The following is a 15,728-nucleotide window of genomic DNA, read 5'->3' on the forward strand; positions in this document are numbered from 1 at the left end:
GCGACTACAGGCCAACCTACCAACCCCGCTTCGGTTTCATCTTAACAAGTTTGACAGGTGAACAGATAATTGGCTCTATTCATTTGGCTTGTCAACCAATTAGTCAACAATGTTTTTTTTCACACCAAATCAGCACCAGCCACCAATTAATTAGTACTTTTCTCTGGTGGCTGTCTCTCCATGTTTTTACAGGTTTTACAGTTCCTTTCTTCCAACGGCCCATTCACTTGCTTGCATGTTGCTCTGAAGAGGCTTACTATTATTTAGCAGATGGCAGGCTTGAGATAAGCACCAGCTAACACAGATCGAGATCTAGTCGAACCACACGATAAGATAAATTAGAAGGAAGCAGGTGAGATGCGACTATGCGAGAGTAAGATCTCGCCATCGTCACAAACGAGATGAGCAAGTACAGAAATCCTTGGGATCCAGAAGATGATAGGAAACCAAGAGTCCTTTCCGGAAAAAAAAATCCCAACAGCAACATCGAAGTAGTGCAATACACATGAATTATACGTGGCCGCATGGGCATATGCTGCACGCGCAAATATTTTTTTTAGAAAAGGGAAACTTTAATCAAAGAGAATTTCAGAGCATGTGGGATGGCACTGAGGTTGGTGGTGGGCGCATCAATTATTTATTTATTTTTTGAAGTTTAAAGCTCATCAATTATGAAATTCTCGAACAAAACGCAGCGTATAAATTACTCTTTCAGAAATCCCAATTGCACACTTGCGCTGCGCATAAAACTTCTGACGAGAGCGGCTCCCACACCCTGTCCATCCACGAGGAATCCCCCAGCGCGCGCGCGGGCACCAAGCCACCACCAACCATGGCGGCCGCCTCGCTCAAGCTGGCCTCCCCCAAACCCCTCGCCCCCGCGCCGCTCCTCCGCGGGCGCGGCGCGGCCCAGGCGCGTCCCATCCCCGCGCGCCGCGGCCCGCTTCCCGCCCGCGTCGCCGTGCATCCCCCCGCCGCGCCGGCCGCCCCGCGCATCGGCTCCTTCGACAAGGTGCTGGAGGCGCTGATCGGCGGGACCGACTTCTCGGAGGATGACGCGGAGGCCACGCTGCGGCTGCTGCTGGAGGAGAAGAACGAGGCGCGCATCGCCGCCTTCCTCGTCCTCCTCAGGGCCAAGGGCGAGACCTACCAAGAGGTCCGGGGTTTCTCTGAGGGCGCTGCTGTCTGCTGATTTCGGTACAGGAATGGATTGGATCTCTGCTGACGCCTGGCTGATTTTGCTATCGCCTTGTTTCAGATAGTGGGGCTGGCGAAGGCGATGCTGAGCTGCTGCGTCCGGGTCGACGGGCTGGACGACGCCGTAGACATTGTCGGGACTGGCGGCGACGGCGCTGACACCGTCAACATCTCCACCGGTTCCACCATCCTCGCCGCCGCCGCCGGCGCCAAGGTCGCTAAGGTATCGTGTTTTCCGATCTTTTGGGTCATCGAATTCGGGTTGTAGATGCAGGCCGGTGGCGCTGATGCGGTGTTTGTTCGTCGTGCAGCAAGGGAGCAGGTCCAGCTCGTCGGCGTGCGGCAGCGCCGATGTGCTGGAGGCGCTGGGCGTCAACATCGAGCTTGGGCCCGAGGTACTGCCACATATATCTTCATCAAGTTGTTACTAGCACGATCGCGACCTGTGTTCCGGGGCCACCGGGGGTGCTGGGTTTTGTATTGTCCTTTGACTTTTCCATTTCTTAGGGTCCTTGTACCTATGAACACTAGTATCTAGCACCATGATGGCAACTTGTGTTCCGGGGTGGAGTGGAAAACAACTACACAAGTGCTAGGTTTTGTATTGTCCTTTGACTTCTCCATTTCTTAGGGTCCTAGTGCCTATGAACTTGTGTTGCGCGATTTTTTCATGATGAGGGATATGCAGATTGGGGCCTTTGAATAGGATTTCGTACCACCTTCTTATTAGTGTAAAAGGAGACACACTTGGAATCTTAGTATACAAACATTGATTTATGTGGATTAGAACACAAGATTACACTCAAACCAATAGTATCGCGCACTGGTAGAATCGTGTGATTCGAGTAGTCACATCCTGAGGCTAATGAATTTCTTTACACATGCCTCAACATTTACAATTGGAGCTTCGCCTAGTCTTATGTTCAAATGCAATCTCATTGATTATATTTATTCAGAGATGTCCTTGGTGTGGCTTTAGATGTCTGCTTGTTTGATTGTCAGGACAGCTTTCTTGATGTTTAGTTTTTCAAACTGTCTGCTCATTCCATTATTTTTCTCCCACTCATGCCCAATTTGACAACACGCCTGACTCTCATGTGTAGTTCATACTTCTTTTTTATAATTTTATATCTATTATGTGAAATGTTTCCTGAAAGAAGATGCTGTTAATTGAAAATAAGGTTCTCTACCACTAAATCTCTAATAACACTTCTGCTTGCTGAACTTTTGAACTATACTAGTTTTATACTCTCGAGTCATCAACTGAACATGACTATCCCTACCGTGGATTCTATGATGGGGGGATAGTATAAATTGATCATGCTCAATTAATTTGAATTGGCTATGTTAAGATTCCCTGTTTGGGTATTATATGGTTTCATAGTCAATTGCCCCAACCTTGTGATGCTCTTGAGTTTATGAATCTATTATTATTCTAATATTATGTTTCCTTATCCCCTATGGATGAGGGAAGGCTTGCTGTTCTTAGACTTTTCAACCTTAATATACTGTATTTCAATCTTCACGTTTGCTGCCAGGTGGGGCTAATATTGTTACTCTTTCGATCTTTGCTGTTGCAAGGGTATTAAACGGTGTGTCAATGAGGTGGGTGTCGGATTCATGATGTCTGCAAATTATCATCCTGCAATGAAAATTGTCAGACCTGTGAGGAAGAATCTGAAAATAAAGACAGTGTTCAATATCCTTGGTCCTCTACTGAATCCAGCAAGGGTGCCTCATGCTGTTATTGGTGTTTACCATGAGAACATAGTAAGTATATATTTGTCACGTCCTTTCTTGTAGCAGTACGATATAAATTATACCAGCAAGCATGGCATATCTGTTACTGTACCATTTCCAAAGTGATAACTTAATGTTTGTATGTCCCATGATTATCATCATATAAATAAGATCAAATAAAAGTGGCTGGAAGCTTCAGTCCGTCCATTAAACTGAGTCTGTCTTTCAGATGAATGTTCTTTCTCTTTTCTTTCTTTTTTGGTTAACTCGATTGCTAGCAAATATTACTGATACTTCTTTGAAACACAAATATAACAACAATTTTCTTGAAAATAGAAGTAATCCACTATTCCATTGACAAGCTCTATATTTTTCCTGTTAATCCATGCAATGCTCATTGACCTAAAGCGATGTAATCTTTTTTTTACAATAGGTTGCCAAGATGGCTAAGGCTGCACAGAAATTTGGAATGAAGAGAGCATTGGTTGTCCATTCAAAGGGTTTGGACGAAATAAGCCCACTAGGTATTCAACTCCTAATGTTTTCACTCTGCTACAAATGGATGTGGTTACTCAGTTACCTTTGTATCTTGTTTTTGAACGGTATATTGTGTATTTGACAGAAGATTATTTTTAATTGCCGCAGGTCCTGGATATATCCTTGATGTTACTCCAGAAAAGATTGAAAAAATGCTCTTCGATCCATGTAAGAGTGTTTCTTGATTTTTCTCACAAAAGCTATAAAAGTATATTTCGATGGGTGTGCTTTTGTACAGTTTGGGCTGGCTCATTTTAGTGCCTTCTTTTCTATGTTATGATTGCTGAAGTAGGAGTATCTCGTAATCAAATCAACAACTAGTGATGGGGGGAAACAATGTAACTTTCTTTGATCTAACATCTTTTCTATGTATTACAATCTAGTGGATTTTGGCATTCCTCGCTGCACATTGGAAGATCTGAAAGGAGGCGATCCAGCATTTAATGCAAAAGTTCTTCAGGATGTTCTTGCTGGTCAAAGAGGGTCGATTGCAGATGCCCTTGTAAGTTAGCATAGCTATCTCTTTCCAGTTTCTATGCACTATACTTCCTCAAGAAATTGGCTGCATGTTTCTTGATGGATTCGGTGTTCTATACCCGATATCTTGTTTGACAGCTTAGCTGGTGCAAATTTGGCATATTGATTGTCATTTAATTTTTGTACAAAACTGTTTGATGACACCCATTGAAGCTTATAAAACTGTTTTAAAATGGTCGAATTGGACTGTGCTTGCGGTGATCCCCAGATGTCCTTAGATTAATTTTTGTTTTGTTATGCAGGTTCTGAATGCCGCGGCCTCGCTCCTTGTCAGTGGTAAAGTAAAGAATTTACATGACGGTGTTGCACTAGCACAGGAGACACATCGGTCCGGAAAGGCCATTAATACACTTGAGTCTTGGATAAAGGTTTCGAACGTAAGTACCTTTTAGCTTCTAATGGGTCTTCTAAGTATCATGACCTAAACATTGAGCTTTGAGCATGACCACTTTTCCCATACCCTGTTGATACAGAGTTCCAAGTGACCGAGCAACATTGATTAGCAACATATGGATTTCTGGAATAAGGCGTGAGGAATGGTGGCTAATAAGGACTCATTAAGTCCATCCGTTATCCGTGTATTATTGGGTTCTTCTTCTCCCTTTTTGTTCATGATCTGTCGTGTCACAACCATAGATGGCTTCTAATCTGGTACTCTGGTTTATGTATGGCTGTTGTGTAGAGAAACCTCCGTCAAGACGAGATTCTAAGGTTTGATTAGAACAGGTGCGTGCTTCAGTTCTGCTTGACGGGGGTAGATGAGCATAGTTTAGATGTTTTTTTTTTCTTTTTTGAAGCAACAGGAGGGCTGGAGGGGCTCGAGTCCCCTACTGGTTATATATTAAGATGAAAGAAAAAGTCTGCATTAGCATTACATCTGGAAGCGGATTGAACATTTTACAATGGCATGGGAAGAATATACCCAAGTGCATCACCTGAAAGAAGAAAGCTCTGCTCTGTCCTAGTTTGTCACAGCAGTTCAGTATATCGACCACACTGCACTGCCTGACAAGCTGTTCAGTACTCGCAATTGGATTCTCCGATTTGTTTTCAGTCGAGCGCTTGGGGAAGGCCAGGTTTCTGTTGTACACTCACAATCCAAGTGAACACGGCTATAATAGTGCAAGCTAAACATATCGTATCAGTATATCACACACAAAGCATATGTACAGAGCTGCAAGCCTGCAACAGAAAAAAAAAACTAGGAGCAGACACCAGCCCGCTGCTCAGACTTTGGCAGGTGAAGCGGCGGAGTGCTTTGCCGCTTTGAGGATTGCGGCCGACGCGGCGTGCATGGCGGACTCGCCGGGCGGCGAGCCCGGGTCCCGCCGGCTGGACTTGCGCCACCGCCGATCCCACAGCAACGACCAGCACTTGACGGTCTCGGCGTCCAGGTCCCTCTCCCTGCACCACCACCACCACCACCAACCAACCGCACGGCACATTTGAGTTACGATTAATCATATCACCGCAAACAGTTGTTCGGAAAAAAGTTTAAGTTGTACGAAAAAAAATACCACAGCAAACAGCAAAGATAATAATCGAGCCACGCCACGCACTTGACTCTACGAGGTTACCAAACAGGAGCGGCGCTCCAACATGTGGTTGCGAATCTTAAAAAAAAAAAATATGTGGTCGCGTGGTAACCATCTGTGCTTTAGCAGGGATCGTTTTCACAGGCCGTCTGTCAGCCTTCAGTGCCCATCTACTTGATAGGTGCATCATGATACATGATCATGCTGCCAGTAGCTAGCACTAGCGCATACTACTGGTGGCTGGGCTGCGATGCTAATAAATCATCGGAATAGGACACTTTATATATTTAAGGGAAAAGACCAATTTTCATCCTTAAACTATCGTAAAAATCTGATTTTCAACCTTCAACTACGAAATCGGTCAACATAGGCCATCCAACTGTCAAAACCGGGCAAATTTGGCCCTTGGGGTGGTTTTGAAGGTGGTTTTGTATTTTCTAAAAAAATTAAATAAATCTAATTAAATTTAAAAAATCAAAACTAATCACTTCAAATCAGAAAAATATAAAACTAGTACCAAAATTTTTCTTAAAATGTAACCTATCTATTATTGCTCCATTTGAATCTTAGTTATTAAAAATAATAGGCATAACTGCAAGTAGCCAAATATTATGAACATAAAAAAATTAGATCTGAATAGCTCACAAGTCATGTGACAATAGATGGGTTACATTTTTAGAAAACTTTTGATACTCATTTCATAATTTTTTGACTTAAAATGAATTACTTATAATTTTTAGTGTGAAATTGAATATTTTTAATTCTCACAAAATGAAAAACCACCTTCAAAACCACCCCAAAGGCCAAATTTCTCCGGTTTTGAGAGTTGGATAACCTATGCTGCCCAGTTTCGTAGTTGAAGGTTGAAAATCGAACTTTTGCGATAGTTGAAGGGTGTAAACCGGACTTTTTCTTATATTTTAACTAATGTCTGCACAGTGTCAAGAATCACATTGAGCCTTAAACAGCTCGGCAGCACCTCAGCTACGACCATTTGTATGTCGAGGACGACTCGGCGTGCTTCCCTTGGAAATGTCGTGCCGGCCTTTGGATTACTCAGCTGGTGCTTGTGCGAAATTTCAACGCACGGATTATATTTGATGGGGCCTATGCTATCTGAGTATGACTGCCAGCAGTGTATAAAAATTAAATTGCTCACTTTACTTTATGATGAACTTGTCTCTTTAAAAAAAACAAATATATGAATTTATCTTTCATGCTATTTTGGAAACAACCGGATGGATCAAGTTCTATGACTAATTGACTATGCGCTGTCGAGATGATTGCTTGTTCTCTGAAGGTTTGGGGATGAGATGATCGATCGATTACGTACCTCTTGTAGCACTCGGAGGCGACGCTGGGGGTCCGGCCGCCGGCGAAGGACGGCGTCCGGCTGGGCCGCGGCGCGGTGAAGCTCCGGGTGAGCGATCGCGGCGTGTAGAAGTTGAGCAGGACGCCGTCGCTGCTGCTGCGGAAGCTGCTCCCGCCCGTGCTCCCGCTGTCCGTCCGCCGCCGCGCGGACGCCCGCCGCTCCGGCCTGCCGGACGCCGATCGCGCGGCCGCCGGGTCCCTCCCCTCGGCCGGCGGCGCGGCGGCCTCTTCGCCCCCGGCCTTCTCGACGAGGTCGGTGAGCGAGAGCTCGTACTCGGATTCGGGGAGGTCGTGCAGCATCCCCAGCATCTCCTCCCGCCGCCGCGCGATCTCCTGCGCCCTCGCCGACACCGCGTCCATCGGCCCCGGGATCATCCCCGGCACCCACAGCCTCGCCGCCGCCGCCCGCTCCGAGCTGGCCTGGAGCATGGCTGGCTCCTGCTCCTGCTCGCCTACCTCCGGCGTCCGTGCCGCGCGCGAAGCCTAGTGATCGCCTGGAGCTGTGCGTTTGGGGGGCGCTGCCGCGATATAAGAAGTGGAGTGGTGGCGGTGCTGGATGCGCGCGACGACCCGGCGACTTGGACGGGCGGGGCTCGGTACACGGCAGGCAGAGCAGCTGAGCAGACCTCTTTGTGGCGTGGCCGCGTGGTGCCGGAATCCAGAAGGCGAGCGTGCGACGGGCAGTGTCACAGCATCCGCGCATGCCTTCGGTCGCAAGCATACGAGTCTAGAAGATTGGGTGACTGACTGGGTGAGTGACAGCCTGATGCTGATAGGCTGGCCAGGCCGGCCCTCGGCAACGCGGATCCGACGTAGTTGCAGTCAGCCAGTGAGCAGAGCTGCACCTGCACCCACCCATTGAACTTCCACGGCACGGTGGTCTCGTCCTGATTTTCCATCATCACACAGGTAGTAGTACGTCGTGGTGGTCGTTACTCGTTTCCGTGACACTGAATTTCTCTGCACCAGCACTACATACGTCCTTTATTATTATTATTATTTTTTGCGAAAGCGCACACGCCCTTTCTCTTTGAAAGATTGCCGCACTCGCAGCCGTTCGGTGGACGGTCCAAACGATTTCCTCTTTCAGGTTGCAAAGTGATGCCCAACTCTGATTCAGGGCAGCCTCCAGTGGCAGTTCCTCATCCAACTGTCAGCAGTGGTAGCTCGCTCGTTCATGCACATTTATTGTTTCTATGCCTAGTCTCACGTCGTGCCCAATACCACTTAAAAAGAGCCTCTCATCTCTGCGGATCACACCTACCTAGCTACTAGGTGAGATTGCATGGCTCATTACCTAGACATAAACATAGCAGACATGTAGCGGAGGACCAGGAAATACTTGGATCATTCTATTGATGCTGACACACCAACCATTGACCAACCCTGTATTATTATGCACAAAGACATATGGATTTCCTGCACAACTTGAACAATAGTTTGGTGTGTTCTGCAAAATGGCATCTGCATTTTTTTAGCAAGATTATCGTATATACATTGCGAAGCCAGCTGAGAAACATAACATTGTACATTCGTATTGCATCCAATCCACACACACGACTCATCACAATTCTCCATAGCACAATGGATTCAGTAGAATGCTTGCATAATGGGGGCAGGGATCAGAAGTGGCAAAACCAGGTGATGTTTGGTTAAATATATGAAGTCCCACGCTTTTGGGCGACAAGAAAAAAAGGGAGGAACCAACAAGTCCTTAGGAATACTGCTACAATACATATTGAGAATTACTCCATACCGAGGCCCATATGCTGAAGCATATATGTACAGGCAAGCAATCATCATCAATAAATAAAGGACCAATATCCATAAAAGAGTGCTGTGCTTCTATACTCGCAGCTTAGTTCTACTCTAGTAAAGTCATAATAGATATCATGCCATCTTGAGACAAGACCTTAATCTGAAATAAAGGCCTTCGTTCTGGGATGTTAGCTCTCACCATCCTTTTTTTGTTTACCATTGGAGTTTCTTGAATCCTACAAAGAAGCAAGACTAATGAGCATGGTGCTGAAACTATCAGCTATCACCTTCAAGGCTTCTTTCAATATATCAAAAAGTTTAAATCTGCAACACAATACACATTTCACATAAAAGTCTAGTAACAAAAAAAATGCATGCCCACCTGACTTGAATTTGGTGAACTTTGCCCTGGAGAAAGTATTGTGGGTAAAGTCCCAGGTGACTGACCATGGTTCCAAACTGGGGAACGGAAGACAGAGCTGCCATGGTTGTATGGTGAGCGCGGAGATGCCATAGGAGTCTTCCTGAGCCCCTGAGATAGGGGTCCACCACCAGGAGATATAGCAGGTGACAATGATTTGACTGGGGGTAACATGTTTATCCTTATCCTGTAAAACAAGGAAACCAGGAGTCATGCCATAGATTTTAGACTAGCTGTTCAGACTTCAGAATAAGAAGCAATTAGTGAGATACGTACTTGTTATGTACATCAACATACTCATCTGTTTCATCGAAGATTTCTTCCTGTAAATAGAGTCATGTCAATTTCCAATATCTAAGAGAAGCCAACAAAGTAACATGGTTCAAGTTCCACTACGATTTTTTTTTTCTAGTTTCTCTCCTAGCTGAATATTACCTAAGATGGCTAAAATGTTGCAAATACAAAAGATGTTTCCATAGGATATATGGAGAACACCCATATCTAAGGCATAGTTTTGAAAGCATGATTGAACAATGTAAATACATGTTGCAAACCAGTGAGAACACAATTAAGAATATGCCCAACCTGTAGCAACTCTTCCATGACATCTTCCATCGTGATTATTCCAATTGCTTCCTCATCCATTGAATAGCTTGGAAGTGGATCGGTGTTAAAATCAAGAATGTTTTCCCGCTTCCTTTCTGATTTCTTATTATATGAGCGCCCATCTCCATACTTCTCTATGTTATTTCTACGAATTCCAGCAGTGCTAACATACGAAGGGGATGAACCTGAAAGTACTTCCAACTGATCATCCAAAGATAAATCACAACCATTTCCTGAAAGACGTGTGATTGCAAAGGGCTAATGGAGTACTAGTGCATACACAGAAACACACACAATTAAAAGTGATGCTTAATCGCAGCAGACAAATTACTAGGAAAAAAAATTAAAAGGCATGTACCATCAGCATGAGCATCTTTGGGGTTTATTTTATAATCTGCAGCAGTGCTCTTTTGCTTTTCAGTGGATGCTCCTGCTTCCTTTGTTTGTTTAACTACCACAGCCATGTGGCTGTGACCTTTCTGGAACTCATTTAGAATGTCATAGAGAGGAAGATCATCAGCCACCCTGATATACAGAACAGTGGCAACGTTTTGTTATAATTAGAAGACAATCAACGCAGATTAAGGAGAAAGAGATACACCAATTTTATCCAAACAAAATTTTTGTGAAGAACATACTGAACACAATGAGTACTTATGCAGTTACGCTCAAAATAAGATTGCTTAGATCAGAAAGAATTTATGGTCACCCCTGGAGCTACGTGCTGGTCAGATGATACCTTGGAATTTTTCTAATAGTAACATTTCGAATGGGCACTTCATCCTCAGTTCGGCAAGTAATCAAATTTTTTACCTGAAATGAAAAGGGATTTTATTATTGATTAACAAATGAATAGCAAATTTGCAAATCATTTATTTCATTGACAATAAGGATTCCCCTGGGGAAAACAGGACAACGAAAAGGGCAGTGGTTGATATTATTCAAAAGTAAAAACCAATTTAGCTCACTCACCAATATAAGCCCAATGATATTGCTTGGACTTCCTGAGTATATAGGAACACGACTATGCCCTCTGGTCATTATCGTACCCATCGTATGCCTACAGAGAGGAAAATAACTCTATCAATAGCATGTAAGAATCATAGAATGAAAATAGTTTAAGTTGAAAGAATCATACAGGTCCAGCTTAGCATTTATGTCAAGTGAGAATGTTTCGGATATAGGAGTCATGGCATCTTTTGCAATCTTCTGAGTTAGCTCCAGAGCTCCTGTAATGATAGTTGTTTCATCATGAGTCAGCTCTCCTCCTTTTCCAGCCTAACAACAAAATAGCAAAACACATGAGTTGGATGGTAACTGTCTAGTTCCTGTGAGTAATAAATTATGCCGTCAAAAGGATAATATTGAGGTCATATAGGAATGTATAATTCACACTCGTATTAGGTGCTACAACACAATGAAAAATGTTATCAATGATTTAATGAATGAAAAAACAGGAACTTTAGAGATAATTTTCTAGCTGCATCATAATATCAGAACAATAATTCAAACAGCATAAACTACATGTAACAAAGAAATTAGCACGATATGAATGCAAGAATTTGAATAACTAGATGCGAAAATATTTAAACTAGATATGGACTCTTTGAAGGGAAGTGTATACCAACCTCATTGCCGTGCATATCAACTAGCGTCTTTAGCTCAGCTCTTCTCATTAGTGCAAAATGGCCCTTTCCCAGCAGCCGGTCCAACAACTAAATGAGAACAATTACATGAATCAAATAAGATACAGCAAAGGGGAAAGCAAAACATGCATATACATCACAACAAGCAGTTAGCTGACTTCTTCTTTCTTATTTGGTCAAAATATGTTTCTGACATTTTGTAGAATTGCCGAATCATGATTCTCAGTTAACAATTACACAATAATTGATGTTGTAGAAGTGCTACTTGATAATAGTCAGGTTAACAAGAAAAGTGGTTAAAGTATTTTGTAACTGAAACTGCTTTGCCCTTGATGAGTCAGACACATTCCACATTTAGAAGTAGGCATATATAGACATCTCCATTTATTTAGTTGGGCGACATGGAGATGAAGACAATGGTTCTTGCTTCACACTTCCAATTACTTGTTATTGTGTCATTGGGATTGGGCGGACACTATTGTTAAATAAGTGCAGCATTAGTCAGCATCCGCATTCCAATTTACTCCATAAAAGAAAGAGGTTAAGTTGACCCCGTGGATTTTGGATGACTAAACGAGCATAGCATGGAACAAAATTAAATAATGAAGCAGCTAACGATCGATGTGCCTCCTGCTTGCGGCCGCCCACCGGTGCTGTCCCATCCCAATTTCAGCCGGACATCCACCAAGCGCAAGGCTCCAATCCCTCTCTAATTCGTGCAAACAAAAGGAACAAATCAGCCACGGCGTACCTTACTGATCGGGTAGGCGACGGGGAAGAAGAGGATGAGAAGAATCCGGACCACCGGCGCCGCCTTGGCCCCCACGCTGAGGCCGTAGCGCGTGCAGATGGCTTGCGGCATGATCTGCGGGAGCAGCGACAATCCAAAGCGCTCAATTCATCAATCATGAGGGAGCAAAAAAAAAAGGGGGGGGGAGGAATTGAGGGCAAAAGGGATCGGTGAGTCACCTCGCCAAACGCAAGGATGAGCGTGACGGAGATGAGGACGGCGACGAAGGAGGGCACGAGCGTGTCGAGGAATATGGGCAGCGCCTCCATGGCGAGCGAGTTGCCGATGAGGAGCGTGCAGAGGAGCAGGTGCTGGTTCTTCACGACGGGGAGGATCCTGGCTGCGCGCGCGGGAGGGGCAGAGACGGACGGAAACGCAGATTAGAAAGAATAATCACAAGGGAATGGGAATCGGAAGTGGTCGGTCGGTTACTGGTGCTCCGGCCGGCAACGCGGGCGAGAATCTGGTATTATTACCGGCGTTGAGCTTGTCCTTTGGTGTGCCGGCCTTGGCAAGCACCTCGAGGTCGACGAGGCTGAGCGACATGAGCCCCAGGGTGAGGCCCGACATGAGGCCGGCGAACATGACGAGCCCCACGCAGGCGGTGAGGAAGACCCAGAACATGGTGCCGCAGCAGGGCTCATGGCTGGGCATCGGCGATCCCACCCGGAGGCGGAGCCTGCTTAGTCTCGGCGGGGGACGGGAGGGTGGTCGGCCGTCGGGGCAGTGGTGCTCTGTGCTGTGGTGGTGGCCGCGGAGGGAAGCTGGAGGGGTAGAGTAGTTGTAGTTGTGCGTGGGACTGTGGAACCGTGTCCGTCCCTGACTCCCTGCTGCCTGCCCGGGGTAGCAGCTGTGAGCTCTGCGTGGTCTGGTCTGCGCGGACTAGCTAGCTGGAGCCGCGCCCGCCGGCTCCTGCTTTATGGTGGCTGGCAAGGCAAGGCATGGCATGGCCGGCTGGGGGTCATTGGGGCGCGCCGGCCGGCCGTTTTGGCTCGGCGCCGCGGTGGCTTTCCGATTCCGTTGCGGCGAACCGGTCGGGCAGTAACGGCAACGAGTCCAGCTCGGACACCGTTGCTGGCCTGTTGGGTGGGTGGTGGACTCGCGAGTCGCGACTCTGCCAATGTTGCGTGGAGTGCGGAGGGAGCCATCGGTTTCTCCCGCCGGGAAGGGTAACCGGCGAGGCGACGGGGGGTGTCACCTGGTGTGACCTCCGGGTTGCGTTGCGTGGTTGCTAGCTTGTAAAACATCGGAGGACACAGAAGGATCGTGGTATGCTCGCCTGCGTCCGGTCACAAATCAGCAACCGGATAGATAGAACGTGACAGCGTCCTCATCTCCTGATGTGCTGCGTCTCATCGTAGAGAGAGAGAGAGAGGTGTAAATTGGTGATTTGTACTATTTGAGATCCTATCTTAGAAAAATAGTATTACAAATATTTGAACTAAAAGGGATTGAAAGTACATCTAAGTGTCATCAATTTGCACCTCTACCTCATCATACGGGAGCTCGCTGTGGTTTTAGCACTCGCTCTCCATGAATGACCACCCCCATTGTGGTTGCCCAATTGCAAAACGGCGGCTTGGATGTGTGTCTCAATGACTTTGAACCTTTGGGACTACCATCACAGATAGCACGCATGCATAATTATCAACTCACATTTTGTACTAGCATCGTACTGGATTTCTATCCCTAGGCAAAGGACGACTGACTGACTGACGAGGTATTAGCATAGTACTGTTTTTTTCTTTCAAAGAAGCCACTACGTTATCACACTGATTTGATCCAGTCGTCGAGTCTAAAAGGAGCACTTCCGCTTTGCAATCGCTCCAAATGGTCCGAAGTCAAATTAACGAAAATACCGGAACAGCTTCAGCAGAAAATACTTGTATTTTTCAGGGGCTGACACCCAATTCAATTAGCCATGCATCCATGCTCTGCATCCCGCGCGCACCGCCCCTGGTTAGGGTAATTCTTTACTTGTAAATCTGGAGATGCTGAAAAATATATATAAAAAATACAAGTTGAGCAAGGCACGTAGCGTGTGGCAATTGTTTCATCTGCTGATGTGCACTTGATAAACTTGGGATGTTATCATGCTAAGTGAGGAGACTGCACTGCAATATTGGCAATCGCTTTCTTCAGACAAGAAAATCGAGCATCATCGATCCCTCTGCCTGTGGTCATAGTACGAGTTGCTACGTTTCTCCGTCTGGGCAAGGACGATATATAGTACTACTAGCTTTCTGCTTTCAAAGATGCTAGTACCTTAATTGTAATTTGATCCAGGCTGTGTTTAGTTTGTGTAAAATTATGGGTTTGAGTACTGTAGCACTTTCGTTGTTATTTGATAATTAATGTTTAATCATAGACTAATTAGATTTAAAAGATTCATCTCGTCATTTACAGTTGAATTGTGTAATTAATTATTTTTTCAATTGTATTTAATACTTCATGCATGTGTTCAAAAATTCGATGTAACAAGTACTATAGGAAAAATTTTGGGAAGGCCCAGTGTACTGCTACTGTACAATCAGACCCGGTGGTCCGAAATCAAATCGATGGAAAATATCCGAAGAAACTTGTCGAGAACGATTTGAAATACAGCAGAGTCCCAGATACTTCAAGGGTCGATAACTTCTGCCTCATGTCTGTACGTCATTGTGTGCTTTTCTTTTTTTTGTGAAAAATAATTATACTTTAAAACAAAGTATGAATCTGAAGATTATGAAGGCTATTAGATGAATAAGAGAGGAATACTTGCTGGTATAATTGACTGAGAAAGTAGATCAGAAACGATCAACAGCAGCGTCCATAGCAACAAGGAGCCCGCCCACACACCCACACACACACACAGATCGCTAGTGCTAACCATTTTTTAAAGACAATGGAGTTCACTTGCTACATCCATGTCTGCAGATCTGAATGATTCTCTGATAATTCCTCTCGGTGTTGGTGGCGCTTGCCTTTGAAAATGGACCGAGGACGATGCAACCGGTGGCGGCATATTCTCTCGGGCGCGTGGATTTGGGGACGGAGCATCCGGGGGGTCGATGCATGCTCGACGACCAGCCTGGAATATGACCCGGACTCTGAGCTCATATCTTTGTCACTCTCACTCAGTAGGTAGCTAGTAGGGCTCTCTCTTTCTCACCCCATCACCTACGATTTCTTGCTCAGGCAACAATAATGCATGCCTTGGTGCCTTCATCTTCATGTGCAGAGCGTCGAAATGGACTGTCCGCCCTCTGCTGTGCTGCGCCAAGGGGCAAACAATCCCAAGAGCGGCTGCTGCTGACCGACTCCCGTGCGTTTCTGCACAAGCTAGATAGGGATAATCTAGCTCAATGAGACATGGCTGCTGATGACAGTGTGTGAGCCGGCCAATTGCTAACAGCTGGGCTGACTAAGAGCTTTTAGTAATGCATAATGTCTGGACATCCAGTAGTTTAGCATTTGATGCAATTGCTTTACCGAACTGGGTCGAGGTCGATCGTGAACATGTATCTCATCGACTGATGTACATTAGAGGAAATGTTAGGCCAGGAAAGCAACCATGCACGCGCAGCTTCACGTCGAGACAAGAAAGAAAT

The 15,728-nt window shown here is 45.5% G+C and overlaps 3 protein-coding genes across 4 annotated transcripts; 1 reads left to right on the plus strand and 2 right to left on the minus strand.

Moving 5' to 3' along the window:
* The first annotated feature begins 733 nt into the window (after positions 1 to 733).
* Positions 734 to 4,894, plus strand: LOC120690272 (anthranilate phosphoribosyltransferase, chloroplastic-like). Its single transcript, XM_039972864.1, has 9 exons — positions 734 to 1,156; positions 1,259 to 1,420; positions 1,509 to 1,592; positions 2,779 to 2,967; positions 3,371 to 3,461; positions 3,583 to 3,642; positions 3,858 to 3,976; positions 4,254 to 4,388; positions 4,485 to 4,894. The coding sequence occupies exons 1-9, from the start codon at positions 833 to 835 to the stop codon at positions 4,494 to 4,496; spliced, it is 1,176 nt and encodes a 391-aa protein (XP_039828798.1). The 5' UTR covers positions 734 to 832; the 3' UTR covers positions 4,497 to 4,894.
* Positions 4,859 to 7,489, minus strand: LOC120690273. The gene is made up of 2 exons (XM_039972865.1): positions 6,880 to 7,489; positions 4,859 to 5,415 (listed from the first exon to the last, which is right to left on the minus strand). Exons 1-2 carry the CDS (start codon positions 7,344 to 7,346, stop codon positions 5,238 to 5,240), a joined length of 645 nt encoding a protein of 214 aa, XP_039828799.1. The 5' UTR covers positions 7,347 to 7,489; the 3' UTR covers positions 4,859 to 5,237.
* Positions 7,490 to 8,541: 1,052 nt separating this feature from the next.
* Positions 8,542 to 13,020, minus strand: LOC120690888 (DUF21 domain-containing protein At2g14520-like). 2 transcript variants are annotated; one of them, XM_039973765.1, is made up of 12 exons: positions 12,615 to 13,020; positions 12,318 to 12,478; positions 12,100 to 12,213; positions 11,331 to 11,417; positions 10,841 to 10,980; positions 10,675 to 10,762; positions 10,442 to 10,515; positions 10,061 to 10,227; positions 9,682 to 9,887; positions 9,373 to 9,419; positions 9,058 to 9,283; positions 8,542 to 8,911 (listed from the first exon to the last, which is right to left on the minus strand). In XM_039973765.1, the coding sequence occupies exons 1-12, from the start codon at positions 12,790 to 12,792 to the stop codon at positions 8,864 to 8,866; spliced, it is 1,536 nt and encodes a 511-aa protein (XP_039829699.1). In that variant the 5' UTR covers positions 12,793 to 13,020; the 3' UTR covers positions 8,542 to 8,863. The 2 variants fall into 2 exon arrangements, with proteins under 2 accessions (XP_039829699.1, XP_039829700.1); XM_039973766.1 differs by having other exon boundaries at positions 8,560 to 8,911; positions 12,318 to 12,474; positions 12,615 to 12,884.
* Positions 13,021 to 15,728: the final 2,708 nt, after the last annotated feature.

This window comes from Panicum virgatum, chromosome 9N (genome assembly GCF_016808335.1).
Source record: "Panicum virgatum strain AP13 chromosome 9N, P.virgatum_v5, whole genome shotgun sequence".
NCBI lineage: Eukaryota > Viridiplantae > Streptophyta > Magnoliopsida > Poales > Poaceae > Panicum > Panicum virgatum.

What these genes read in the sequence shown, in the direction of transcription:
- LOC120690888 (XM_039973765.1), bottom strand. Translation starts at nt 12,792, where the DNA reads ATGCCCAGCCATGAGCCCTGCTGCGGCACCATGTTCTGGGTCTTCCTC. An exon ending in TCGCCTACCCGATCAGTAAG is followed by an intron (nt 11,418 to 12,099) that starts GTACGCCGTGGC and finishes GTTCTCATTTAG; the next exon opens with TTGTTGGACCGGCTGCTGGG. An exon ending in TCATGGAAGAGTTGCTACAG is followed by an intron (nt 9,420 to 9,681) that starts GTTGGGCATATT and finishes CTCTATTTACAG; the next exon opens with GAAGAAATCTTCGATGAAAC.
- LOC120690273 (XM_039972865.1), bottom strand. Translation starts at nt 7,346, where the DNA reads ATGCTCCAGGCCAGCTCGGAGCGGGCGGCGGCGGCGAGGCTGTGGGTG. An exon ending in GCCTCCGAGTGCTACAAGAG is followed by an intron (nt 5,416 to 6,879) that starts GTACGTAATCGA and finishes GTGGTGGTGCAG; the next exon opens with GGAGAGGGACCTGGACGCCG.
- LOC120690272 (XM_039972864.1), top strand. Translation starts at nt 833, where the DNA reads ATGGCGGCCGCCTCGCTCAAGCTGGCCTCCCCCAAACCCCTCGCCCCC. An exon ending in ACATCGAGCTTGGGCCCGAG is followed by an intron (nt 1,593 to 2,778) that starts GTACTGCCACAT and finishes TGCTGTTGCAAG; the next exon opens with GGTATTAAACGGTGTGTCAA. An exon ending in GTGTTTACCATGAGAACATA is followed by an intron (nt 2,968 to 3,370) that starts GTAAGTATATAT and finishes TTTTTACAATAG; the next exon opens with GTTGCCAAGATGGCTAAGGC.